Source organism: Giraffa tippelskirchi, chromosome 3, assembly GCF_054371585.1.
Source record: "Giraffa tippelskirchi isolate mGirTip1 chromosome 3, T2T-mGirTip1v1.2.pri, whole genome shotgun sequence".
In the NCBI taxonomy this organism is placed as follows: Eukaryota; Metazoa; Chordata; class Mammalia; order Artiodactyla; family Giraffidae; genus Giraffa; species Giraffa tippelskirchi.
In genome coordinates, this window is record NC_137277.1 from 93182711 (window position 1) to 93196134 (window position 13424).

The 13424-nt window shown below is 36.2% G+C and overlaps 1 protein-coding gene across 1 annotated transcript in view; it reads left to right on the plus strand.

Annotated features, from left to right (window-relative positions):
• The window catches only part of LOC145542439 (sodium channel protein type 3 subunit alpha-like), a 180015-nt gene extending 167710 nt beyond the window's left edge, over window positions 1-12305 (plus strand). The window contains exons 24-30 of the mRNA XM_081581249.1: window positions 2970-3092; window positions 5483-5755; window positions 6603-6656; window positions 7511-7648; window positions 8855-8959; window positions 10323-10593; window positions 11110-12305. Coding sequence (XP_081437375.1) covers window positions 2970-3092; window positions 5483-5755; window positions 6603-6656; window positions 7511-7648; window positions 8855-8959; window positions 10323-10593; window positions 11110-12305 — 2160 coding nt within the window. The remainder of the gene's footprint in view (window positions 1-2969; window positions 3093-5482; window positions 5756-6602; window positions 6657-7510; window positions 7649-8854; window positions 8960-10322; window positions 10594-11109) is intronic.
• Window positions 12306-13424: the final 1119 nt, after the last annotated feature.

Genomic DNA, 13424 nt, shown 5'->3' on the forward strand with positions numbered 1-13424 from the left:
TGTTAAATAATAATGTTGGGGGGGGAAATAATGTTAGTAGCTGGCAATTTATTTTTTCATTTCTGGTTTTAATAGAAACACTTCTAAATTTCTCCATTAAAAACCAAGCAAGCTTTTGCACTGAAATGTATCATCTCAATGTATGGAGGTGATCCTAAGGTTTTAATCTTTTAATTGGTTATACTGAAGTTAAAAAATTATCTTTAGCCATTTTTAAGGGAAATAATGTCATATCACTAGGTTCATTAAACAATCACAGGACTTCCAAGGTCTTCAGAACCATCAACTCCTTCCTGCATTATTCCTTTCGTTCTCAGTCTCAACTGCCACTGGAATGTGGAAGGTGTGACTAACAACTAAACCACCCCCTGAAGCCTCTAGCACAGACAGTTTCATATATTTTGTGGATAGTAAGGTACCCAGAGTCATGTAAATTTGTATTAAAAATTCAGTATTTGGTAAAGAGGTTCTGTTACACTTAAGATACCTTAGTAATAGAATGACTTTTGTGTTGAGCATAAGAGACTAAAACACTGTATTGAAAGGTCAAGTATGAAGTTGCTGAGGTGGGAAACACACTGGACCTGAAAACAGAAATTCCAGTTATGTTCTTGCCCCTTGCTACCTTTTCTTGGACTAATCATTTGACTACTCTGAGACACAGCTCATGAGTGGAAAAGATCATTGTAAGTTTTACAGCACCTTACCAATACAACTGAGGAGCCCAGTGGGCTACAGTCCATGGAGCTGCAGAGAGATGGACATGACTGAGCATGCACCAATATTAGGCATCATTTTCCAATTTTAAGAATATTTCAAATCTTTAAAATTAACTTCAAAATTGAGTTTAAACCATATTAAGTTTTTCACAATAATTAATGCAATAAAATGAGTTTTTGTTCTCCACAAAATGAGGTGCATAAAAAAGAGGTGTTCACTAGTGTCCAGCTTCTCTAGCAATACACAGAGCCACTCCAATGTGATGTGGTAGTTATATGCAAATGGTGCCTCTCAGCTCTGAAGCCACAACTTGCTGTCCTTCCAGAATCTCCTGGCTCTAGCCATTATCTTTCTTTTCCTTTTAAAGCATGAGTTTCCTTACTTCACAGTCTTGAGACATTTCCTGCCACTTCCCTTTAAATGGGGCTTCCCTGGTGGCTAAGGTGGTAAAGAATCTGCCTCCAGTGCAAGAGACCTGGGTTCGATCCCTGGGTCAGGAAGATCCCCTAGAGAAGGAAATGGTAGTATTCTTGCTTGGAGAATTCCATGGACAGAGGAGCCTAGCAGGCTATAGTCCATGGGGTCGTAAAGAGTCAGACAAGACTGAGCGACTGACACTCACTTTCCCTTTAAATACCCAGGTCTCAGGACCTGGTTGGGAAGATAAGTTTTCAGAAGCAGCTGCAGAAACTTAAAGAAGTTGTGAATGCTTCCTGAGGCAAATGAGTTCAGAATGTAGAAGCCTGTGTGTTCTCTAATAATAACCTTCCCCATCTTCCCAATCTTCTGTAGCAGTGAACACTAGACAGAAATGAATAGCTCAATAAATTATACTGCCACTAGTCAAGTCTAACATTCAAGTCATTAATTTTTCTGTTCAATACTAACAATAAGGGGATAGTGGCTCCATCTGCCTTAAAATCTCAGTTCTGGTTTTGGTGTCACCTTTACACCATGGCCCTGAGGCCATCCAGTGGATGTATAAATTATCCTCTCTCCTATGCATCAAGAAAAGGACTAGCTATATATATATAATCCTTGCAAGAAATGAGAAGATAATCATTCAAGTCATTTCTTGAGTTTTGTGGTTCAGATTAAGAATGAATTTCTGGTAATGGAGGAAAAAAGGTAAGATACAGTTTTGAAGTCCAATCACTTGGGTTCTAACTTCATCGCTTTGTACCTGTATATCTTTTTTTTTTTTTTTGAAGAGGAGAGATGTGGCAGAAACTCAACTTCTTTATCAGTGGAAAGGCAAAAGTAATACTACCTACTTCTTGATATTTATACATGTAAGACAATCAGAACAGAACCTAGCATATAGTAAATGTTCAACACTCAATAAATACTGGCTTCCCTGGAGGAGGGCATGGCAACCCACTCTAGTATTCTTGCCTGGAGAATCGCCATGGACAGAGGAGCCTGGCAGGCTATAGTCCATGAGGTTGCAAAGAGTCAGACATGACTAAGCGACTAAGCCCCCCTATTCAAAGAAAATCAAAGCAAATAGTGCTTCTTCCTCCTAAAAAAGACATGTCTTCTTTAACCTTTCACATATTTAAGTAAAACTTAACATTTATGTAAATATCAGAAAGGTATATCATCACTCTGAATGAGAGGTACTGTATTCTAAACCATAAGTCCAATAGTTTAGGTAAAAAAAAATTTCATTGTTATGAAACTATGTGGTCTGATAAAATGTTTTTGCAGGTAATATTTTCTTCTGTGTTTATTTATCCAACATATACTGACTAAAGCATATTCAACCAGGCATTATTAGAAACATTAAAAGAAGAATGTTTCATTTCAGTCCATAAAAAGTTAATGTGACCTGTAACTATGGTCAGTGCCCACAATACACATAACCAAGATACTGCAAAACTTGGAAATGAAGTATGATTATTAATCAATGATATTAAACACAGATCTATGAAGGATATGACTTTTGAATTAAATCTTGAATCATCAGTGGTCCACGTCTGGGCTGAAAAGGGCTCCATGGGTAAAATATCAAACTGGAGGGCCTTATGGATGTTTACACAAATGGGCAAGGACTCCAGTTTCACTGGTAAGAAAAGCAATTAAAATGAGCCTGGAAAGGTAAAATGAGCACACTACTATGCAGAAAATGAAGGCTGCCAAGGGATGTCTAAAGCTTTGTTTGGCACTAAAGAAGAGATATTACATCTCATGCCTTTAGTCAATAGTTTATTTCCTGGTGGACTGACTGGTATTTGTTTCTTCTTCAGGTTTCTTTGGTTAGCTTGGTAGCCAATGCTCTTGGCTACTCAGAACTTGGTGCCATCAAGTCCCTACGGACATTAAGAGCTTTAAGACCACTGAGAGCTTTATCCCGGTTTGAAGGCATGAGGGTAAGAAGAATAAAAGCTCTGATGATTCCTGTCAAAATTAAATGTAGGTAATGACAACCCACTCCAGTGTTCTTGCCTGGAGAATCCCAGGGACGAGGGAGCCTGGTGGGCTGCCGTCTATGGGGTCGCACAGAGTCGGACACGACTGAAGTGACTTAGCAGCAGCAGCAGCAGCAGCAGCAGCAATGATTTAGATACAGAGGGGTGCCACACTTAATATACAATTTCAAAGCAGAAATCTTAAAGATCACCATGCTAGCCTCCTGAAACCAAAACAGGCCCTCAAAAAAAATTTTTGAGGCAGTACTAAAACTAGAATCCAGGTCTCCTGGTAACAGATCAAGGATGTTTCCACACAACTATAAACTGTGTTGACATTTATTTCTTTTCACTGCTTATACATTTTATAATGACTGTTTACTACTGACATTCGTCCTAGGAGGAGATATTCTTCCTTTCAATAGGTAGTTTGATTTCTTAAAAATAACTAGTAATGAAGTTTTTGTGTGCTCTACTTCTTCCATTAATATTGGTAATAAAAAGTTGTTGTGCAAGAAAACAACACTAAATTGTAGCCTCTAACAAAATCTGCATATCCTAAGCAACTAAAGTAGGGGTTAGGATAATAAACCAAGCATTGCAGGCAACCCCTGGGGTTTGTTTTACAGATCTCCCTTTTAAGTGAGCATTCTGAATGAGGTTCACTTTTTCCATTAGCACTTGTATTTGCCTCTCCGTCTCTCTTCCTTAGTGTACATTTTATGCATCTAAACATAAAGTACACAATATTCACATTTAGTTGCCACACCCCTCAAAATACTAGTTAGCACTAAGGCCAGCTTTGTTTAATCCAGCTTGCAAATGCACATGGATATTGGATTTCTTCTAGGCCACAGGGCTTTTTATGTTAAGGAGGTGGTTTGTTGAAGCAGTAAAAACACTTCAGCCTTGACTTTGAGATTCACTCACCAGGAAGAATGAAACCACTCTCCAGATGCTCTGTAAGCAAGGAAATGCTTAGTGTTACATTATAATTTTACTTCATTGTTACTTGATAAATAAACACACGATAAAATTTTTTAAAAATATTATGTAATTTCAAGTTTTTTCCATACCAATCTTTTAGTATTACTGACATTATTTAAGTCTTCATCTGATTGCATGGCTTCACATCAATAATTCATTTTTGAGGGCAGACAGCAACTGAACAAAATTAAAAATTTCCAAATTTGCTCTAATCTGAAAACTCTTCTACATTAACATTTTTAGTTCTCATAATATGATAGAATTAATATTCTAGGTATAAAATATGGTAAAAAGTATCATGCATTTACTTGATGATAAGAAAATTTATGGGAGGTCATTTTACACAAATTTTAGAGCAAAAAAAAATGGTTTTGGTATCATATACATGACAATTTCTATAAGAAATAAGATTCAACTAACATGAAGTTTTTATAGTTTTGGATTTCAAGTTTTGATATTCATTTAAAATTCTTTGATGTTGATTTCTAAAATAATGTTTCAGTATTTTAAAATAATAGTTTCACTTTTAAGTGCTTAACAAAATAGTCCCAATATTAATTAATTAGATAAAACAGATTAATTAGATAAGAAAACATACAAACTGCTAGAGATTTGAAAATACGTATTAATCTCTTCCGACTTTAATTAGAGGAAAGGTGATGGAACTTCTCCCTCATCAAATAGGTGGGCCTGGGTTGGTAAAGTAACGAGTGCCCTGAAGTAAACCTGTAAGAGATTTGGAACAATAATAATGGGAATATGTTCAGTACTTTTATGTCCAGAGATAAATTCCATCTTATTTCCCAACTTAATTCACTTTTTAAAAAATCAGGAATTATCAGTAGGGGAAAAAACGACCTTGCAATTTCCTAATACTACTCTTCATCATCATCAAAAGTTAGATTGATCTGGGGACAGAGATTTAAGGCATTATCATTATTTTGTTTCTTTGTAGTGGGTTTGTTTAACCATGTTTTCAAACCACCAATTATTCATAATACCTCTGAAAATTAAAATGAATTGCTGAATGATGATTATTTCTTCTATTGGTATTTAATACATTTTTTTCTTTTTTTCCCCAGCATACAAACATTTTCTGACTCCATCTTACTCTATCAGGTTTTTGTTTATTTCTTTTCATACTTTGGAACATTTTGCTTTCCTTAAGTCCTTTAGCTTTTTAGTTGTGTCACTGTCTGTTTTCCCTTACTGAATATGTTCTAGAAAATATCGGAAGAAACAACTTGTCCACCTAGATTTTTATTTAACTCATTGAACACCCATTTTATGTTAACTGTATAATGGAAGAAATGGTTTCCATTTTAACAATTTGTAAGCTGCCTTACCCTTATCTCCTCTTCTAGGTCGTTGTGAATGCTCTTGTTGGAGCAATTCCCTCTATCATGAATGTGCTGTTGGTTTGTCTCATCTTCTGGCTGATCTTTAGCATTATGGGTGTGAATTTGTTTGCTGGCAAGTTCTACCACTGTGTAAACACGACAACGGGTAACATGTTTGATGTTAGTGAAGTTAACAATTTGAGTGACTGTCAGGCTCTTGGCAAGAAAGCTCGGTGGAAAAATGTGAAAGTAAATTTCGATAATGTTGGCGCTGGCTATCTTGCACTGCTTCAAGTGGTAAGTACCTACTGTATGAGTTTTGAAAAAGATTTCAAGTAAATCATTTCTCTGATGTTCTTTGAGTGATTAATATCTGACAGCACAAAAATAGTTGATGATAACAGCTGTACTCTAACAGCTGTACTATTAGCTTGACTTGACTGTAAAGAAGGTATTTTGCAATGATTTTAATGTATTTCCCCCAGTGTTCAGTTGTTAGTATGTTTTAATATGATTTTATATTTCTGCTTCCTGTGTTTTCTTATTCTATTACTGTTATTGCGCTATTACCATTTTTAGTTTTCTGTGCCAATAATTGCCAAAGAAGCAATTTTGTGTATTAAAATAATAATATATATAGTAGTAATTAATTAAATGTATAGATTATTAGCCAGATAATTAATTGTATCAACATCTACAGGGTACAGATCTATTAGGTGTGGAAATGCAAATCTTTTGGTGTGGATTTTAAAGCGTGTAATATTTAATTATTTTGACTTAATTGACAATATATTAACTATCAAGAAATTAATCAAAACAGTTGAGTGCTTAAACACACCAGAGGTTTGAATGATAGAGCTTAGCTTCTGAAAGTGATTTGAGACTGAGATTCATCTAGTTAAATGTTAGCGCAGAAAAAAATAGAATACCTTCTAAGACCAAACGAGCTCCAGTTTTGAAATAAAATCCTATTCAATTTCAGTTTCATTGAAACTTCAACTGCAGAGGATTTCAGCCTCTTTGTAGAGTATTTCAAAATTTTATACAAAAAAATATTTTTAATAACTATCATATTTTCATATGGTAAAATGCATACTGTTGGATTAGGTTTTTATGCAGAATTCAAATATATGTTGTTTAACAGGCCACATTTAAAGGCTGGATGGACATTATGTATGCAGCTGTTGATTCACGAGATGTAAGTATCACTCAAATACTATTTATAGTTACTAGATTTTTTCCATAGTGAACATTTGTGATAATTTAACTGAAAGGCCCAGAATATTATATTAGAAGCCATCAGAACATTTCCAACTACATGTAGAGATTCTCTTTTTAAGCCAATTCACTTCCATGTAAATGATACTGTAGTTAATATATGTCTGTTATACATCTAATAACAGGTCAGTCAGGTCAGTCCAGTAAATGAGACTCTTAAGGTTGGGAAACTGCTCGGGCAGGAAGGAACTAGTCTCCTCCATCCCTGGAGAGTATGATAAACCAGAGTCTGTGAAGCAGCTTCCAAAAATATCATGATAAAAGTAAGCAACTTTCAGGGAAACTCAATTTAGAAAATAGGAATAAAAATAGTTTCTCAGCACACATCTGTTTATGCTGAATTTTCCTCTTAGAAGTCGATGTTCTGTTATTAAAGCCTTATTTTCAAGATAAGGAGTTATCTTGGGTATCAACTCCAAACCCAAGTTGAAAATACTGCAAAAAGAAAAAAATTATAGTAAGACAAACAGTAGGTTCAAAATGTTTGCCTTGTTTATACCACTGTTATTTACTCTAAAGAATAATGGAGTGGGTAGCCATTCCCTTCTCCAGGAAATCTTCCTGACGCAGAGATGGAACCCAGGTCTCCTGCATTGCAGGCAGATTATACTAGGTCATACTAATTTGAAAAAAAGAACTGCTTTTGCAGAACAATATCTCAGGTCAAGGCAAAAAGTAGCTCTATAGAAAGTAACAACACTCACCAAATTTTTAATTTAGCCCAAGTATTTATTGTGTTTTTAAATGTTATTTAATATTTTCAATATTATTTAGGTTAAACTTCAGCCTGTATATGAAGAAAATCTGTATATGTACTTATACTTTGTCATCTTTATCATCTTTGGGTCATTCTTCACTCTGAATCTATTCATTGGTGTCATCATAGATAACTTCAACCAACAGAAAAAGAAGATAAGTATTCCTCAGCTCTCACCTTTCTCCATTCTGAGATTCTGTTTTTTTCACATCCCAATAACCAGGACACTCATAGTCATGACCGACTTGGGTCATTTTTATATTCTTTTCCATTCACTATGGGGTCAGTTCAACTGCAGAGGATTACAGCCTCTAACTGGTGGCTCTTCTCCAGGTTCATCCGCTGCAGATCTGCTATAGTGTCATTCTGACTTAGAAATATGACCATATTGCCTCAAAACATCCAGTGGGCCTCAATGCTTTACCCTTGCTTACAGAGCCTTTCAGGAATTATCTCCACCCAGTCTTCCAGCTTCATCTTCTCCCACACACTTGCTATATTCACTTCCCTCCTCCTCAGTAACCACTCACCCACCATTAACACTATCACTTGCTACACACACAGCTACATGGATTTTCTGCCCTTTTCTAAGCAAGGTATGCTCTTTTCCCTCTGTCACTTTACAAAGGATAATTTTTTTCCTCTAAGGTCTAGCTTAAGGGTGTGTTAGTCGCTCAGTCGTGTTTGACTCTTTGCAACGCTATGGACTGTAGTCCGCCAGGCTCCTCTGTCCATGGGATCTCCCAGCCAAGAATGCTGGAGTGGGCAGCCATTCTCTTCTCCAGGGGAATCTTCCCAACCCAGGGATTGAACCTGGGTCTCCTGCATTGCAGGCAGATTCTTTAACATCTGAACCGCTCCCCTATATAAAGCCTGTTTCTGAATCCTGGAGTTTATTGTTATCTCTGCAGTGATAGGTTGTTTTATTTGTATACATATAGATGCATATAGATACATACAGATATAGATCTATATAATTCTGATACTGGGTACATTGTCTTACACACAGCAAGTGCTCAAAAAGTGTTGAATAAAAAAATAAAGCTGTCAATACTGAAATGGACTAAGATTTTTTTCTTTAATGAAAATATATTTGAGACCCCTGAGCCTCCTTCTAAATGTAATATTATCAAATTAGAATCCTGTACTAATCACAGTTTTATGTGATTATGGGTTTTACATAATGTTAAGGTACTGAGAATTTCACATAAAATGAAAAAGCAGAATAAATCTATATGAAGTAGGGTAAGATCCACTTAAAAATTGAAAAGAAGGATTAAAGGAAAGACTCAGAAATATTTTTATAAAAGTATTGCTGTAATACAGGCTGGATTGTAACCAGTTTTCTACTATGTCTTTACTTTGGAGGTCAAGACATCTTTATGACAGAGGAACAGAAAAAATACTACAATGCAATGAAGAAACTTGGGTCTAAGAAACCTCAGAAACCCATACCTCGGCCTTCAGTAAGAATTACTCATCTCCTTGAACATTCCAAAGCCCTATTCCCATATGATGAAACTGGGCAGTGCTGGTTCAGAACATATTAGATGATATCACCAATATATATACTATGATCCAATTGTAAAGTACATATTGTATAACACAATTTTCAATTACTACACTCTAAGAATTACTAAGTTCTTTAAAATGAGGCAGTGTTCTTTACTTGTCAGTTGAAAAGTTCCAAGTCAGAGTTCGCAGTAACTACTCCCAAAGGAAGCTCCTGCTCCTGCTGCTACCTACTGCTGCCAGCAGTGCAGTTTCTCCTTCTCTGATCTGTTATATGGCCCCCATCTTTTCCTTTTAAGTAGATGGACTTAAAACCTCCCATTCAACACCCATGGCCTCCCTCTAGGCCATTTGTTCTCTCCATTGATATGAATAGAAAACAATTTTTCACCTACTTAGAAAGGAAAGCGTGTCATCAAAACAGTTGGTTTCAGCATACACACACACACACACACACACACACACACACACAAATGATTGATCCAGAACGCATACCCTGTAGAGCTTCGTTATAGTGAAAAGACATAAAGATGGTATATTATGTCCACAGAGTTGTATTCTAAATTATCTATCCTCTTAGATGGGTAAGGAACAAGGAAACTAAGACCCAAAAAAGATATATATTGTACCCAAAGTCACAAAACCTATAATTGCTGAACTAGGACTTGACAAAGTCTCATGAATCTTATAAATGACTTCACTTTGCATAATTTTTAAGAGGGTGACATCTGAGCAGGGGTGGTGGGGATGGGGAGGCAGGAGGGAAGGGAGGGGAGGGAGGAAGCAGGGCAGGGTACACAAAAGGACATACACCTACTTTACTGAATGTCATTTAAGTATTATTGTTAGAGGAAGCAGAATTAAATAAAATATGACTGATATTTTGAGTCACGGACAGACAGAAATAAGACATAATTCAAAATTCCTAAAATGTTGATAAATCAGTTGGAATATTCATCCATCTAAAAGTCTGTCTACATTAACCTACTCTGTAAATCTTCATTGTTAGTTGTTATATTTTTTGTAAAAATTACCATTTATTAAAATCAAGCAAAGCCCATGCACATTATCAGCCAGTTGCCACCAATTTATGTCATTCAGCTTTGTCTTCCCATAGAATCTAAATAAAACAATTATGCTTTGCTTTTGTCATATGACATTTTTCATTTCGTTCTCTTTTTTAACAGATTTGTTTCAGGTAGTGTGAGAAGGGTACACATCCCATGGGCCATATACAGAAGGACTTCATCTGCAATTTTATGGATCATTATTTATGAAATATGCATATTAACCTTCTCGTTTTCTCTCCCTTTCTAGAACAAATTCCAAGGAATGGTCTTTGATTTTGTAACCAGACAAGTTTTTGATATCAGTATCATGATCCTTATCTGTCTCAATATGGTCACCATGATGGTAGAAACTGATGACCAGAGCAAATACATGACTCTAGTTTTGTCCCGAATCAACCTTGTGTTCATTATTCTGTTCACTGGAGAATTTGTGCTGAAATTGATCTCCCTCAGATACTACTACTTCACCATAGGTTGGAACATCTTTGATTTTGTGGTAGTGATTCTTTCCATCGTAGGTAAGAATGGTTTATTTACAGAGAAGTATAGTTGTTGAAAAAATCCCCCACAGCATACCACCTGTGTAACATGGAAATCAGATCTGAGAATCATCATGTGTACAGATCTAAAGTTCAACACTCTTGGTCATTTTCCACTAATTGAAAAATGACAGTATTCAAAAAGAAAGCAATATATTTGAAGATTTCAGAAATAGTCTTTGTTTGCTGTTGAAATATTTCATATATGAGGATAACTATTCATAGTAATTGGGAGTATGTAATCTTAAAATGCCATACGAGTATGTGAGATTATTTAATTTATAGGATTTTGCAAGAGTCCATATTGGTTTATGACATTATAGAATTATTAAATAAAATGCTATAATCTTTCACTGGTAATATTAGGAAGAGGATCCAAATAGTAAAGATTTATACTCATAACAAATTTGCTGTTTTCAATAACCTCGCAAAGAAAAAGCATTCATATAAGCCTAAAATACTCACTGTTTAGCGGTTTTCTGTATTTTTCCATAGGTATGTTTCTGGCTGAGCTGATAGAGAAATATTTTGTGTCTCCTACCTTGTTCCGAGTGATCCGTCTTGCCAGGATTGGCCGAATCCTGCGTCTGATCAAAGGGGCTAAGGGGATCCGCACACTGCTCTTTGCTTTGATGATGTCCCTTCCTGCGTTGTTTAACATTGGCCTCCTGCTCTTCCTGGTCATGTTCATCTATGCCATCTTTGGAATGTCCAACTTTGCTTATGTTAAAAAAGAAGCTGGAATTGACGACATGTTCAACTTTGAGACCTTTGGCAACAGCATGATCTGCCTGTTCCAGATTACCACCTCTGCTGGCTGGGATGGATTGCTAGCACCTATTCTCAACAGTGCCCCACCAGACTGTGACCCTGACACAATTCACCCTGGCAGCTCAGTTAAGGGAGACTGTGGAAACCCGTCTGTTGGGATTTTCTTTTTCGTCAGTTACATCATCATATCATTTCTGGTCGTGGTGAACATGTACATCGCTGTCATCCTGGAGAACTTCAGTGTTGCTACTGAAGAAAGTGCAGAGCCCCTGAGTGAGGATGACTTTGAGATGTTCTACGAGGTTTGGGAGAAGTTTGATCCGGATGCCACCCAGTTCATAGAGTTCTCCAAGCTCTCTGATTTTGCAGCGGCCCTGGATCCTCCTCTTCTCATAGCAAAACCAAACAAAGTCCAGCTCGTTGCCATGGACTTGCCCATGGTCAGTGGGGACAGGATCCACTGCCTCGACATTTTATTTGCCTTTACAAAGCGTGTTTTGGGTGAGAGTGGAGAGATGGATGCCCTTCGAATCCAGATGGAAGATCGGTTCATGGCGTCAAACCCCTCCAAAGTCTCCTATGAGCCCATTACAACCACTCTGAAACGCAAACAAGAGGAGGTGTCTGCTGCTATCATTCAGCGTAATTTCAGATGTTATCTTTTAAAGCAAAGGTTAAAGAAGGTAGTAAATGAGTATAACAAAGAGGCAATCAAAGGGAGGATTGACTTACCTATAAAAGATGACATGATTATTGACAAATTAAATGGGAACTCCACCCCAGAAAAAACAGATGGAAGTTCCTCTACCACCTCTCCTCCTTCCTATGATAGTGTAACAAAGCCAGACAAAGAAAAATTTGAGAAAGACAAACCAGAAAAAGAAAGCAAAGGGAAAGAGGTCAGGGAAAATCAAAAGTAAAAAAAGAAACAAAGAATTATCTTTGTGATCAATTGTTTACAGCCTAAGAAGGTAAAGTTTATGTGTCAACTGAACTCCCAGAGGAGGTCTATGCCAAACTGACTGTTCTAACAAATACTCATGGTCAGTGCCTATAATAAGACAGTGACCTCTCTCCGTCACTACAACTCTGTGAGTCAGGGTATCAACACTGACAAGAGGTTACTGTTTTCTTTACCAGCTGACACTGCTGAGGAGAAATTCAGTGGCTACCTAGACCATAGGGATAGTTGTGCAAAGTGATCCATTGTAACCACACCAAACACTTTTAGTACAGTACTTGCATCTACTCTATTTTTAACTTCCATATCTGCCATATTTTTACAAAATTTGTTCTAGTGGATTTCCCTGGTCGCTAATTCATAGTTTATTCATGATACTACATCACTATTTTTGTAAATGAGCTTTAGGTTGAGAAAAAAGAATCTAAGACCCCTGTGTTCCTACTCCACAAGTTTCTCGAAAATCAGACAAGAGCTTTGCCCAAGAGATGAAATTCTTGCTCAAAACCAGAAAAAAATTCTAACAACAATATCAGGTACTTCCATTTTCTAGACGGCTTTAATTTTGAAAATGTTTTAGTCTACAGTTGTTTATATCTAAACAGTTATGTGCCTGTAAAGTCTCCTCTAATTTTTAAAGGATTATTTTTATGCAAAGTATTCTGTTTCAGCAAGTGCAAATTTTATTCTAAGTTCCAGAGCACTATATTTAATTTTGGTTAAATGCTTTCCCCCAAAAAGTAATCTAATAAACCTGTTCTAGAAAAGTATATCTAAAGTATCACTTTAGAATAGTTGTTCCACTTTCTGCTGCAGTATTGCTTTGCCATCTTCTGCTCTCAGCAAAGCTGACATTTTATGTCAATTAAACACACCCTCTGTTATGTAAATAGTTATTTTATCCTGTGGGGGCATATTTGCAGATATATATATATATATATATATATATATATATATATACGTATATATATATATATACGTATATATATATATATCTCCTGATAAACAACTTCTATTAAATCAAATATGTACCACAGTATATGTGTCTTTTGCAAGCTTCCGACAGGGATGTATCCTG